This window comes from Ambystoma mexicanum, chromosome 9, assembly GCF_040938575.1.
Source record: "Ambystoma mexicanum isolate Mex_15411 chromosome 9, UKY_AmexF1_1, whole genome shotgun sequence".
Taxonomy (NCBI): domain Eukaryota; kingdom Metazoa; phylum Chordata; class Amphibia; order Caudata; family Ambystomatidae; genus Ambystoma; species Ambystoma mexicanum.
In genome coordinates, this window is record NC_090931.1 from 428365382 (window position 1) to 428379697 (window position 14316).

A 14316-nucleotide genomic window follows, 5' to 3' on the forward strand; every position below is an offset into this window, starting at 1 on the left:
AAGGGAACAAGAGCAAGCAGAGAGCAGAGAAAACCAGGAGGTAACATCCTGCGAGGTGGAAGAAGAGATATGGAAGATGGAGGCAAAAGGAAAGATTATGGTGAAGAGAGAAACAGCACCAAGATAGCTGGAGCAGGGATGTTCTGATAGGGCAAGTCAGCTATAGGCAGGAGCAAACACTGGTAGGAGCAAGGACAGGGCCAGGAAGACCAATGTGTGATCAGTGATTAGGGGGAGAGGAATCAGAATAAAGTGCAGGCACAACTCACAGATCCTGGTTTAGATCTTCCTGATGGTTCTGTCCACTGACTGAGAAAGACAGTTCTTTTTCAGTCCAAGCGGATTGGTTCAGATCACCCTATAGCCTAAAACACCAGGAAAGGGTGAGTTAACCCCTCTTAAACTGTACAAACTGGGATGTTTGCTTCAGAAGCATGTAACGCCCAGAAACCCAATTCAGTGGAGGAGACATTTGACATGGGGAGGGTCTTGGAGAAAAGGAACACTTAGGAAAGACATATGTTGACTATTATTGCGACTGGGAAGAGGTAATTTGCATTTAAATTTCCCAGTCTTGTGATAAACTCTCTAATAAAAAGGCAATGAGCTACAACCTATGTTATTGCCATCATTCTTGGTTCCAGGTGGAAACCCTGCTACAGGACGATCAGATGATCAAGGATGCATATAAAATTAAAATGGTCTGCTGCCATTCATCACTGTTCAACAAACAAGACACCAGTACCCATTGAGCTCTTTTCATGTTTGGCTTATTCTGTTTATTGACCAGTTTGTGCCAGAATTAGGTTTCATTCTTGCCTCCACCTTCTGATTTTGTAATTGACCAGACAGTTTCTGACCTTCTGACCAGGATAATTTGTACAAACTGCTATGTCTGTGTACTATCTTCGTTTTCACACGCACATTAGCCAACCCAGAACTGCTAGTCCAATTGAACCTGTGCCTTACAATTTTCCATTATCAGCATGCTGCTGAACCTCTGGTCTGGAAGTATACTGTCTCAGCCTCAGCCCTTATTGAGCAGTTCTCCTTTGATCTAGCTTGTGTTTTTCAATACTCCTCTCATTGTGGGTACCTGGTGATGTTTTTTCCGTTTCCCTTCCTAACTTCTTGCTGTACCTTCCTCTCTGTGGAGGTCCTGCAAATACCTTGTTTTCTCCTGCCGTTATTCAGCACCAGGATTTCCTTCAGACACGCTTCCAGTTGTTGTGACTTTAATAAATTCCTGTTTAGTCTGCGTTCTGTCGTCACAGGAGTCTCGGGGGGATAGCTCAGGGGCAACACACTCATCTTGGAAGCAAGACCATGTGGCGCAACGTAGGTTCGATCTCCGGTTCGTGCTTAGAAAACTCTGGGTATTAAGCACGTTATAAATATACAATTACAGTTACAGGACCATGTGAACTATTTTTGACATTTACAGCCTCATGTCATTCTGCTGTCGACAACTGGCCTATGGCCTTTCACCCAAGCTTTCCAGTGTGGTTCTCTCTTGGTGCAGGGTGTTCACCTGTATATAATATTGTTGTATTCTAAGAACAGTGGTACACATAGTCTAATTAAACAAGAAATTAACTATAGTAAACATCAAATGTTAAAAAGATTCTTTAAAGATTCAGTGTCAGGGTAATGTCAGAGAGAGAAGTCATGAGCCAATGCATTTCACACCCATACAGATCCCTTCATCAAGGAAAACATCTACAAACAGATGACAAACATGTTGGTACCCTCTCAACCAAAGCTGTGGTGGAGTGTGTTTACTGTGGACAGAGTCTGAGAGAGACCGGACAGTCTGACTTCACTTTCTACTTTCAGCATTGAAAACACCATACCCGGACGCGGAGCGTCGCGGAGTGTGGTGGAGTGCGTTTACCGTGTAGCTTGTGTGCCATGCTGGAAAAAGCTACTCTCCCAAACCCTAGGATACCCCTCCCTAACTTAACCCCCATAAGAATCGATCAAGTGGACGTTTCAGCTACAGAGGTGCTGCAACAGGCAAGCTGTTAGGCGAGTCTACAATTTCTGGGAAGCTCCTCAATTCCTTCATCTCCTAAGGCAACGGACCCAGCGCGAGCATGAATACCAGATAAAAGTATGTGTGTCTTTTGGAAACTCGAGTGGGCGAACTGCTGATACACTCACGTGACTGAAGGTTGAAAAAACAGCAAACGGAGCTAATAGGTAACACCAAGGAAACAAATGAATCCGTCATAATATTGGAGGGGATCTGGACAGCAAAAGACGATTTGATTCTGAATCATAACACTGTGATGCGACTTTTACATCACATTGCAAATTTAAGAATGAATGAATCAGAGGACATATCAATTGTTGAATTTCCGAACGAGCGAAAGAACGATTTAGTGCAACTTCACATTAAGTCAATTATAATACAAAATGTATTCATTGAGGCTGCCCCCTAGTCTGCGATCACTAGGGTTTGATATCTCAGTATAGACGGTGGTTTTGAAAAAGGGAGAGAGGACCAAGGAGGGGGAACCGATACGGCCCAGCACTGAAATGGGGATCGAGGTCCAGAAGGAGGATAATTTGCAAGAGTGCAAAAGGGTGAGAAAAACTATGGCAGATCAAAAGGGGGAAAACAGAGGAGACAATTGGGACAATTTAAAATAACAATCGACCAGATGGGTGAGGTAAACGAAAGATTGATGAACACAGAACAAGAAATTTCCGCCGTACAAGAAGTCAACTCTTGAGATTGGCTGGCAGGCGGCAGGTTCTTTGGCAGTTGGGAAAAGTAAACGTTAACACCATATCAGAAAGGGGAATAAGATCAAGATGGGCACTTGGAACACAAGGGGTTTCTCTCATTTATTTAATATGACGTTTAATTGGATGTGCCTGGAAAACTCTTTGCAGCGGGCCTGCTAAAAAGATTGCAGACCTGGGCAACGAAAGTGGGACATATTGACCAACATCAGGTGTGGTTTATCAAAAGCACTGGCTGTGCCCTGAACTTATTCTTGATTAATCTATTAAAAAATCAAAGGAAGAAATTCTACCTCGCATTTATAGATCTAGAGCAGCCATTTGATGGAATAAATCGAGAGCTCCTATGGGGGAAACTAGCAGACTGTGGATATCCAAATGGTCTAATTCCAGCTATGGAAGAATTGTACTCAAACAAGTTGATCCAGGTGAGATTTAGTCAGTCAGGGCTCAGGATAAAAGAAATTGGCACATTCAGAGGGTTGAAGCAGAGATGCCCCCTAGCACTGGCGGTATTCAATTTGTTTATCTCGGATTTGAAAGCAGCAATGAAGGAGTCAAGTACTTTCCCACCGAGAATAGCAGGGGATCCTCTAGGATGGTTACTGTACGCTGAAAACCTTGTCATAATCGACCAGACCCACATTGGCCTGCATCGGAAGCTAGGAATGTTGCAGGAGTATGTAGACCGAAATGGCCTTAAGATAAATGCAGCCAAATCAGAGCAATTAATAATTCAACTGGTTAGGACAAAAAGGTAAAGTGCTGCTGTGATGGACCCTGGGAGAAGCAGTAATTCTCCCACTGGAGTCAATAAATTATCTGGCAATAGACGTTAACCCAAGGGACAGTAGGGAACTAAAACTGAAAGCCAAAAATCTCACAGCCCAAGGGATTCTCGATGAAAAGCGGTCCCAATAATCTATCATTGTGCAGAGGCCTTGTTGGGTGTACCTTGGAAGACGCTAGAAGAAATCTTCTGGCGAAAAGTATTAAGATTCCCAAATTGTGTACCAATGGTAGTTATCAGGTACGAGCTGGGACTTGTTTCATTGTACGCGAGAGGTGTATGGAACACTATCGTTATTCCGGAAAATAAACTGCAAAGATAGAGAATTCTATTTGAAATCTTGAAAGGGGGTGAGAAAGCGATGGAACAATGAGATTGTGGTGCAGTGAATGTGTAAAGATCCTAACCAAGTTGGGCGCGTCCGAGCAGTAATTGGAAGCGAATCCCGACTCTCTAAAAAAGATCTTGTGGGCACACTACTCGAGGTAAACCTGAGAGAAAGAACAAGTATAACATATTTACCCCCCAGAGAGGAGGTATAAACAAATGTAAAGGGGTTACCAAAATATTTGGAAAAGTTCCCCTGTGGATACCATTGTGATAAATTAATTTGCTTTTGCATGAACCTACTAAGGAAATACTTAGTTGTAGGAACGTGGGAAAGTTTAATGGTAATACACGTAGATTTTGCAAAAAACATGTCTAATCCATTGCATTGGGCTAAAAGACTGGAGAAACAGATGGGGATCTCTAGATGTCAGCGATGAAGAATGGTCGGAAGTGCTATGTAGGGGACAGATCGTAGGCTGACATGCGCTCTGATAAAGTTTTTGGACAACATTTTTAAAAAAGAACAATATGATCAGGACAATTCAAGAGATGGGAAAAGTAAGAGGGACATCGATCAGGGTTTTATGGTGTATTGAATAAGAAACAAGTTACTTACCTGTAACTGTTGTTCTCCAGCATGGGTCTGGCATGGATTCACATGCTCATGAATATTCCCTGTCGTCAGGCTGGGAATCCTCGGTAACGAAAAAATCGAGTATCAGTTTCGTTTCTGATCTGTCTTTCTTAGTAGTGGCAGCCATCCTCAGATTGGGTAGCACGCAAAGTGGCAGTATGACCAAGGGAAGAGCCGCAGAGGGGTAGGCTGGAGGGTTCGCATGTGAATCCATGCCAGACCCATGTAACAACAGTTACAAGTAAGTAACTTGTTCCTTCTCCAGCATGTGGTCTGGCATGGATTCACATGCTCATGAATAAAAGAATACATAGCAGTACACACATGCACAACCACGGGAGGTGGCAAAGGCTCAACATTAAGCATTACATCCAAAACTCAACAATAAGCAATTCTTACCTCCTCACCAGGCTCACCCTTAGGTGAACAGGTTGCGCAGCACTGCTTGGCCGACCCTGGACTACTCCCTGGAGTCCCGATCGATGCAGTAGAATCTTGTGAAGGTGTGCGTCGACCTCCACGTAGCAGCCCTGCAGATGTCCAGCAGGGGCACACCAGACAAGAACGCTGTGGTAGCAGCGATCGCTCTGGTCGAATGGGCCCCTCGGACGGCCGGGCAGTGGTCGGTTTGCCAACCGGTGACAGCGCATGATGCAGCCGGAGAGCCATCTGGAAATGGAAGTCTTCGAGAGAGCCTTTCCTTGATTCACAGATCCAAAGTTCACAAACAGCTGTGACGTCTTCCGAAAACTCTTCGTGCGGTCCACGTAGAACTTCAGTGCTCTAGCTACATCCAGCGAGTGCAAAGTCCTCTCAGCGGGCGTCGAAGGCGACGGGAAGAAAACTGGTAACACCAAGGGCTCGTTGAGGTGGAAGTCTGACGGCACCTTGGGCATGAAGGAGGGGTGCGTCCTCAGCACCACCCTCGTGTCATGAAAAGTCAAGTATGGAGGCTTGCAAGATAGGGCCTGGATCTCTCCCACTCGTCGTGCGGAGGTGATGGCCACGAGGAACGCGGTCTTCCATGACAGGAACTTCAAAGCCGCCGAATGCATAGGCTCGAATGGGCCCCCCCCCCCATGAGCCTGGTCAGCACCACATTAAGCTCCCACTCCGGGGCAGGAGCCTTCACCGGCGGGAACGATGGGAATAGTCCCTTCATAAATTCCTTTATCAGGCGGTGAGACCACAAGGACGCCCGTCCCGTAGTCCTGGTATATCGGGAGATGGCAGCCAGATGTATTTTGATGGAGGCGTGAGCCAGTCCAGCTTTGGCCAGCGACAGTAGGTACGGCAGTACTTGAGGGGCCGTAATCTGCAGAGGGTTAATCCTCTGTGCACGGCACCAGACAGAGAACCTCTTCCATTTATGACCATAACACTTGAGAGTTGAGGACGGCCTGGCCTTTGCAAGAACCTCTCTGCAATCAGCCGGTATATCGTACCCTCCAAACTCTAGTGCCGCAGGAGCCAGGCCTGCAAGTTCAGCGACTGTAGGTCGTGATGGAGAATGGCGCCTCCTTCTCTGGAGAGAAGATCCGCGTCCGCTGGCAGCTTGACTGGTGGGGACGTTGACAAGTCCCGAAGGTCCGGGAACCAGATCTGCATCGGCCACGCCGGTGCGACGAGGATCATCCTGCACCTGGACTTCTTGAGCTGGTTGATGAGGCAGAGCAGCAACGGCAACGGATGGAACGCATATAGAAACAGGCCGTCCCAAGGGAACGAGAAAGCATCGCCCATGCTCCTCGGCTGTAGCAACCTGCTGGCGAACCTCTGGCACTTGGAATTCGTCGCCATCGCAAACAGGTCGATCTGGGGCTTGCCCCATCGTTGGAAGAGCCGATCCACTTGATCCTGGCGTAGTTCCCACTCGTGGCACGAGCGCAGCTCCCTGCTGAGTGAGACGGCAATGGTGTTTTTTATTCCTGCCAAGTGGAAGGGAACCAGAAACATCCCCTGGACTACGGCCCAGTGCCACAGATCCTGGGCCTCCTTGGATAGGGCTGGGGATCTGGTGCCCCCTTGCTTCCCTATGTAGAACATCGTGGTGGTGTTGTCGGTGAAGATCCTCACCACTTTGTCCTTGAGGGAATGGAAGGAACGACTTGAGCACCCAGAACACTGCTCAGAGCTCCAGGATGTTGATGTGGAGAGACCTCTCCTCCGGGAGCCACAGGCCTCTTGCGTGGAGATCTCCGGTGTGGGCCCCCCAACCCTCCAGAGAGGAGTCCGTAGTCACCGTCTCCTGAAACGCCGGGGTTTGAAAGTCCTTGCCTGTAGTGAGGTGAGCCCGGGTGCCCCACCATAGGATTGCCCCGACGGAACTCCTCGTCGAGAGGGATCCTGTCCTCGAAGCAGCCCCTTGCCTGAAACCAGCGGGCGTCGAGGAACTCCTGAATCGGACGCATCAGAAGTCTGCAAAGCGGTACAAGGTAGATGCATGAGGACATCATCCCGAGAAGGGACTTGATGGACCTCACCCTGGCCACATCCGTGGCTAACAGGCGCTGCACCTTGCCCAGGATGGTTTTGGTCCTCTCCTCTGAAGGAGAGGCCAATTGCCCCACTGTATCGAGCTTCGCTCCCAGAAACAGTGCTACTTGCAATGGAACCAGGTGGGATTTGGGGTAGTTGATGGCGAACCCCAGCTCCGTGAGTAACCGGACGGTCCCCGCTGTATGTTCGACAGCGAGTTCCCTTGTCCTTGCCCGGATTAGCCAGTCGTCCAGGTAGGGGTAGACGTGGATCCCCTGCAGGCGCAGCCGCGCCGCCACTGGCGTAAGGCACTTGGTGAAAACCCTGGGTGCTGACTTTAATCCGAACGGTAGGGGTCTGAATTGGTAGTGGCGTCCCTGAACCACGAACCTGAGGAACTTCCGGTGCCTTTTTAGAAAGGGGATGTGGAAGTAGGCATCCTCCAGGTCCAACGACGATAGGAAGTTGCCTTACTCCAGCTGTCCCAGCACGTGCTGGAGGGTGACCATCCTGAATTTCTGCGCCTTGATGTATTTGTTTAACTGACGCAGGTCCAGGATGGGGCACCAACCGCCTGTCTTCTTTCTGACGAGGAAGTACCTTGAGTACACTCCGGAGCCCCGGAGCCTCCTGGGGACGAGCTTGATGGCACCTTTCTTGCGCATCGCCTTTACCTCCAACAGCAGTTGAGGGACATGATTCTCCTTCCTGGCCACAGGAGGAACGCGAGGGCACTTCTTTTGGAATTCCAGCGAGTGCCCGTTGGCCAGGGTGTCCAGCACCCAACGATTGGTGGAGATGGACTCCCACACTCTGACGAACTTCGTCAGCCGGCCTCCCACCGGGGTGCTTCGGTGGGGGCCTGACAACCCGGCCGGGTCAGTCTTGTCTGGAGGCGGCCTTGCCGCCTTGGCCTCCTTGGCGACGGCGGCGGGTTCCCCCTTGCTTGCCGCGACCTCTGTAGGCCTCCTGGGAAGAGGAGCGGGCTGCCTGGCGGTAAGTGGAGGAGCCACCGCTGGATCCTTTGGAGGCACCCTGTCTGCCTCTGGAGCTCTGAAAGGGCCGTCACTGTTGAAGCACCCCAAGGGCCGGGCCGTCTCCGAGTCGGTCTTGATGGCCTGTAGAGACTCGTCCACCGCTTTACCAAAAAGGTTGTTGCCGTCGAACGGCATGTCCAACACTCTGGTCTGGACGTCTTGGCGAAAGTCTGTTGCCTTGAGCCATCCTCGTCGTCGGAAGCAAATTCCTTTGCCCATTTGGCGAAATCCGGAATCGGCAATGTCCGTTGCCACCGTTATGGCGTGATCCGACGCCACCTTGCCTTCCTGCAGAATTTCTAGGGCCTCCGCCCTTTTGTCATCAGGCAGGAAGTCTAGCAGGGGAGCCATCTTGAACCAGAGCTCCCTGTCGTAGCGGGCTACGACCACTAAGGCATTGGCCGCCTTAATCATCGTCGCCGCCGAGATGACTCGTCGTCCCATAGAGTCCAACTTGTTGCCCTCACTGTCCGACGGGGAAGTGGAAGTTGAAGCCGCCGCGCCCGCTGCCTTCTTCTTAGCCGCTGCCGAGACGACCGAGTCCGGTGTGGGCTGGGCCCTGAGGCACAAGGGGGCGGCATCGGGGACTTGGTACTTCTTCTCGTACCTGTCCCTCTTGGCGGGTGTCGTGGAAGGGTTCTTGAGGACAGCGACCCCCTCGTCCCAGATGTCGTCGAGTAAAGGCACCGCGAGGACAGTCTTCCTCTTGGCCTCTCGTCGTTGGTACAGAAACCCCTCCTTTTTCTGTTCTTCAGGGTAGAGCTGGAAGAGCTCGGATGCCCTGGTTATCATGGTGTGGAAAGAGCCAACCTCGTCGGCTGGAGACGCCCGTGGGGTGGGGGGGGTGACGACGGGATGTCCGTCGTGTCGTCGCCGCCGCCATCGTCTGTCCCAGTCGCTGTATCCGTCGCCGTATCCTCTCTAGGGTCCGGCGAGGGGGATGAGGGGTCCACCGGTCTCGCAGGTACGAAGGGCGGAGGGGGATGGACTCTACTCCGCTTGTTCGGAGGGCTTCCCGACGGGCCTGGTTCTGGCTCCTCCGTCGGGGTGCGTGGTAATCTCGTCCTTATCTCGGTACATAAGGATTGGATTGCCAACAAAATGGCCGCCGAGCTATCCTGGGGCTCGGGCAATGGCTGCGACGGACGGGATGGCCGCTCCACTGGACCCTGTTCATCGTCATCGTCACTATCTTCGATCACGTCAGCGGGAACCATCCCCTGGGATCGAACCTTCTCGAACCTCTCGTTGAGGCCGATGGACCTTTCGTCGATGCCCTTCTCGGTTTCCACCAGTTCCTCCTCAGAGGCTGATTCCGAGTCTGTAATGGCCACCGGCCCCCCCGCCCCCTCTTTTTCAGCCAGGGGTTTCACGGGGGTCTTAGCGATGGGCTGGAAAGAGGATTCCCTCTGCAGTGGCAGGGATACTCTGGGCCCCAAGACCGTTTCCACTGGCGTAGTCTCAGCTGGCTCCGCCAGGGTCGCAGCAACCACTTCGGTAGAGGCCTAAGCCGGGTGGATCAAAGCCCTGACCACCTTCGGTGCGTCCTGGGCCTTCGCCTTGTGGGGAGGGTCAGCGCCTCGCTCCCCCTTCGAGATCGACTGGGTCCGCTCCAGCGGCCTACCCGGGTTCTCGGACTTCCTCTTCCCCAAACCAGAGCGCTGGCTCGTGGCCGAACGTGCCGGGGAAGTAGCGCCCTGCTTGGCAACCGAAGAGCCTGACCTTTCGCCGCTCCCGGTGCCCGCGGACTCGCGGTGCTTGGCCTTCTGTTGGGCCCCGTCGCCAGGGCACCCTCACAGGACTTAGAAGCCCGCTCAGACTTCTTCTTCGCCTTTTCACCTGCTGTGCCCTTCTCCAGCCAGGTGGCGAGGCGGGAACGACGATCTTGTTTGGTCCGTTCCGAAAGGTTCTTGCAGAACGCACAGTCTTTCTCCACATGCGTCTTGTCCTCATGAAGGCAGTAGAGACATTGCGAATGCTCGTCCTCCTTGAAAACGTTATATAGTCCGCATCCAGGGCAGTTCCTGAACAGCTTGGATCCAGACGTCGAGCTTCCCTTGTCCTGGGCTATTTCCGTAGAGGTAGGCCGCAGATCTTCCGGAATCCTCCAAGAAGTGTAAACTCGACGAAAACTTCACCCTTGAGGGGCGTAGAAGAATTCCGAAACGGGTATCCGTTATCGGAAGTAGAAACGGTGGAGCTTGAGGCTCGATTAAACCGAAAAAATGATAAAGTCTCCTGAAAAATTGTGAAAACGCAGTAAAAAACTCGAGAGCTAAACACAAGGACTCCCAACACTTGAGCGTGCAGTAAAAATCTGAGGATGGCTGCCAGAGGCGGGGCTTAGGGAGAGGGCAGTCATTGGCTGGGGGCAGTATGACCCAGAGATCAGTGATTGGTTACTACTAAGAAAGACAGATCAGAAACGAAACTGATACTGATTTTTTCTTTACCGAGGATTCCCAGCCTGACGACGGGGAATATTCATGAGCATGTGAATCCATGCCAGACCCCATGCTGGAGAAGTGAATTTTTATTTGAGGTTTTATTTGTTTTAGATGAATGGATTGACATACAGTGGCGGATGCTCACCTTAAAAACAAAACGACGAAGAGCAACACAGGTTCGATCCGCGGGTCAGCGCTTAGAAACCTCTGGGTATTAAGCGCAGTATAAATAACCAATTATATTTACATTTAAATTATTAAAAGTGTGTAATAAACTGAACAATAAAAAAATGTAATAAAAAAAAAGCTAAACATGTGAAAATCTAAAAATATATAACCAGGAAAACTGCTGGTCACATGAACATACCATCTTCAAAGAATTACATACAACTTCCCATAGGACTCTACAGAATGTGTGAATACGATTACAATGTTGTCCTTCTCATTTACTGGGTATTAATACAAAGTAGGTTGTGCATTACACATTAAAGAATCTAATAGTGCATGTCTACAATAGTTTATTTCTTGTACAATTGGACTATGTGTCCCCTCACTACTAGAATGCAGCAGTACTATCTGGAAGGGTAGACAGTAGACTCCGCATTAAGATTGGTTTTCCTTGCTCCTTTTGAATACTTTGTATGTTCACAATTTGGGAATGCAGGCAGCTGATGTATACCAAATAATTGGTTAAAAGTACAAACTTAAGATTGAGAGCAATTGAAGGGTGGTGCCCACTTCACCTACATTTGTCTATCTTGGTGCAGGTACTTTTTCCCTAGACTTCTGGGAGGTTTCAGAGAAGTGCATTTGTGGGAAACCCACTTCTACTTTTTCCATCCTTATTCCTACGGCCCGGGAAGTAGCAGTTGTGGTTTTCCTTCCCACCTCTCTGCTTTACTGGTCAAAGAAATAACTGTAGCTCCCCTCGTGATACAGGAGGGAAGTTTATGGGAATATCAGTGTGGACAATATCTCTGACGGAGACGTTAAGAGACATTAAAAATAATGTCTGTTGTAACAGTGCTCACCCCTGTTCCTTCCTCTTGGTGAACAGAAACAGTAAAAATCTTGAAACACCAAGACTGCAGGAAAATAATTAAATTTGTATTTCAAATAATCTGTAAATATTTACAAATTTGACTCAAATGGCATTCAAATATCAGTGAGATCTCATTTCATATTTTAACTTAACATTCTACTTCTCTTGACAACATTCATACTACAACTATGCCTTGGCAGATTAAAGCCCTTCTTAATCACTCTGTAATGTGACTGCAGCTTGGGTAACATACATTTGCAACTTACTTTTCTTGCAGAGTTTTCAAATCCTGCCCCGCAGCCTCTGCAGTTAGATGGCATGGAATTTGGGTGTGTGTTGTAGCCTGGATTTGAATATGCCTGCGTTCGGCCTCCAGGGTGCGGACGTGGTGCGATTTCTTCTGTCTGTCTATCCAGGCAAAGCCAATTACAGCAGGCAGCCCACATAGTAGAACTTAGTGAGGATGGGAGAAACAATGAAGAAACAGAATTAGATAAATCTTGCACACCAACATGGGCAAAAGCTGTACACTGTGTGGTGCCAAGCAAAAACAATGAGTCCTAAAATAATATGATAGGCAGAGTGCATGAGTTACAAAGGCATCATATACCTTTGGTACTGATTTAAAGCTCTTAAAGACATACCACATATCTCAATCATAATGGTAGCTCAGCTCATTGGGTTGTAGGGGGAGCCGTGAGCCAGGCAGAGGAAAAAAGATTGATAGTGAGAGAAGCACTGTAGTCAGTGTATGTGAATCGCGGATTCTTGAAGTGGGGAAAGACAATGGGGTGGCGGTATGCAGTAGGCAAAACAGCAACCTCTAGAGTGAAACAGCCTGTTAGCAGGTTTAAGAGAATCAAAGATAAGTAATGGAGAAGAGGATAGTGGTAGATGGCGGGTAGTCTGAAAAGTAAGGGTCAAGATAAAAGGTAGCTGAAGAGATAACAAAAACAGTTCATACAGGATCCAAGCTTATGGGATGACACTGGAGATGATCAAACGGGATTAGTGGGAGTAAGTTGGGTGCAGCAGTCCTATAGGGTGGGGACATGGGAGGCATTGCTAGAGAGATAGCATTACACCTAGCCATGAACCAATCCGAGTACACGCTTCCACATCTGTACACAAATGTATGGCCTGGCCCCAGCCCTATTTAAGTAGTCACAGGCAGAGCTTTAGCAGAGTAGGTAGTACTAGTCGGAAGTATGGAGAAGAAGCTCTGGTGGATAGTTCAGATGAATAGAGCATGGCAGAGGAGAAAGGAGGTGCAGAGGAGAAGCAGAAGGGGAGGTGCAGGAGAGAAGAGTGTTGCAGAGGGGTGAAGAGGCAGAGACGAGAAAGGGAGTGGTGGAGAGGAAGAGAACACGAGTGAGGAGGAAAGGAGTAAGAAAGCGGAGGAAGCAAGCAGAAAGAGAAGGATAAAGACTGGAGAAAGTGTAGAGGTGAGGAGAAGGGCGTAACAAAAAAGAGACTGGGGCAGGCGGAGGAGGAAAGAAGGAAGAACTGAACAGAGTAGCAGAGGCAGAAGAGAGAACGGAGAAGAAATAAAAAGGCAGCAAGGAAGAGAGCAGAGGGAAGGAGGAGATGAAAAAAGGATAGAGAAGGAACGAGGAAGAAGAGAACCTTAAAGTAAAGAAAGAAAACCCACCAATGTTTGCTCCAAAGAAAGCTTATCCATTGGTGGAAGAGCCAAAGGGGACAGCAAACTACCTTAAAAGTCCAACAGGCCTCATGATCAATTCTATGTCAAGACCAGAGGCTCACATTATGCTTCTCTTTCTTTTATTAACATAAAAGAGAAAATCTCAGTGGCAAGTATTTTATGCACCAAACTGATGGTATAACATATACATTAATAGGGTGCAAAAATATCTAATAAACAAACATTAAACATGAGAGAAAAGAAACCTCCAATCAATAGTAAAAGTCACTTGAAGAAAAAACTCCATTTCCCAGGAGGCTTTGGCTCAAGTACATAACAGGTCACAGCACATGTGACAACAATCCTCCAATAAGCATTGAACAGTCCCTCCAAATAGGAACCAACAGTGTGTAACTTCCTCTTTCTTTGCTGCTCACAGCAAGAGACAAGTACCATTTTCATTCTTTCTTCAATTGCACAAATAATATGCTCAATGTTCAATATTGCAATTTTTTATCTGTCAAAGTGCTCATAGGCACTCGACCATAAGGTTATATTTCGCTTTCCTAGTTACCTTTATTGCGAAGGCTGCATATTCCGTGGTGTCCTTTCTTTGTCCTTTTCTTTTTATCTCCGACGCCAGCCGTTTCCTTAGCCAGCGTCGGAGAAAGTTTTCACCCCTCACTGGAGCCTCCCTTCATACAGGGAACCTCTTCGTTTCAATCCGCTCACGTTCGCCTTATTTGGCGTTCCGTTCTCGCCCACGTGGCCTCTCCTCACACGATCGAACATTTTGTGTGAAAGGGGGAAGCCATGCAGAGAATTTCCTAGGTGCGCTGCAACCGCAGCCACCAGAGGGACCGGTCACCTCTCCAGTCCTTTTTTCTACTCTCCTGCGATCGCGCTACATATTTCCTTTCAGTTCAAAGGATTCTACGAGCAAGAGCGTCAGAGATAACGTCTTTACAGCCCTGAAAGAGGATATACCTTTAACTACAAGCTTTCTCGTTTTTTCAAACAAAAAAAAAAGAAGAAAACAAAAAGAAAATAATTTTCATTTAACTGCAGTTGGTTTGAGAGAAGGCTGGTTTATTGCCCACTGTCGCGCGCACACACAAAAAAACAAAAAAAAGTGTGTAAAGAGCTTATTCATTAGTATGGC

At 48.7% G+C, this 14316-nt stretch overlaps 1 protein-coding gene across 4 annotated transcripts in view; it reads right to left on the bottom strand.

The window, feature by feature from the left end:
* Positions 1–14316, bottom strand: part of RFFL (ring finger and FYVE like domain containing E3 ubiquitin protein ligase) — a 799537-nt gene that overhangs the window by 495128 nt on the left and 290093 nt on the right. For all 4 annotated transcript variants that reach the window (XM_069614893.1, XM_069614894.1, XM_069614896.1 and 1 more), the window contains one exon: positions 11776–11962. In XM_069614893.1, coding sequence (XP_069470994.1) covers positions 11776–11962 — 187 coding nt within the window. The remainder of the gene's footprint in view (positions 1–11775; positions 11963–14316) is intronic.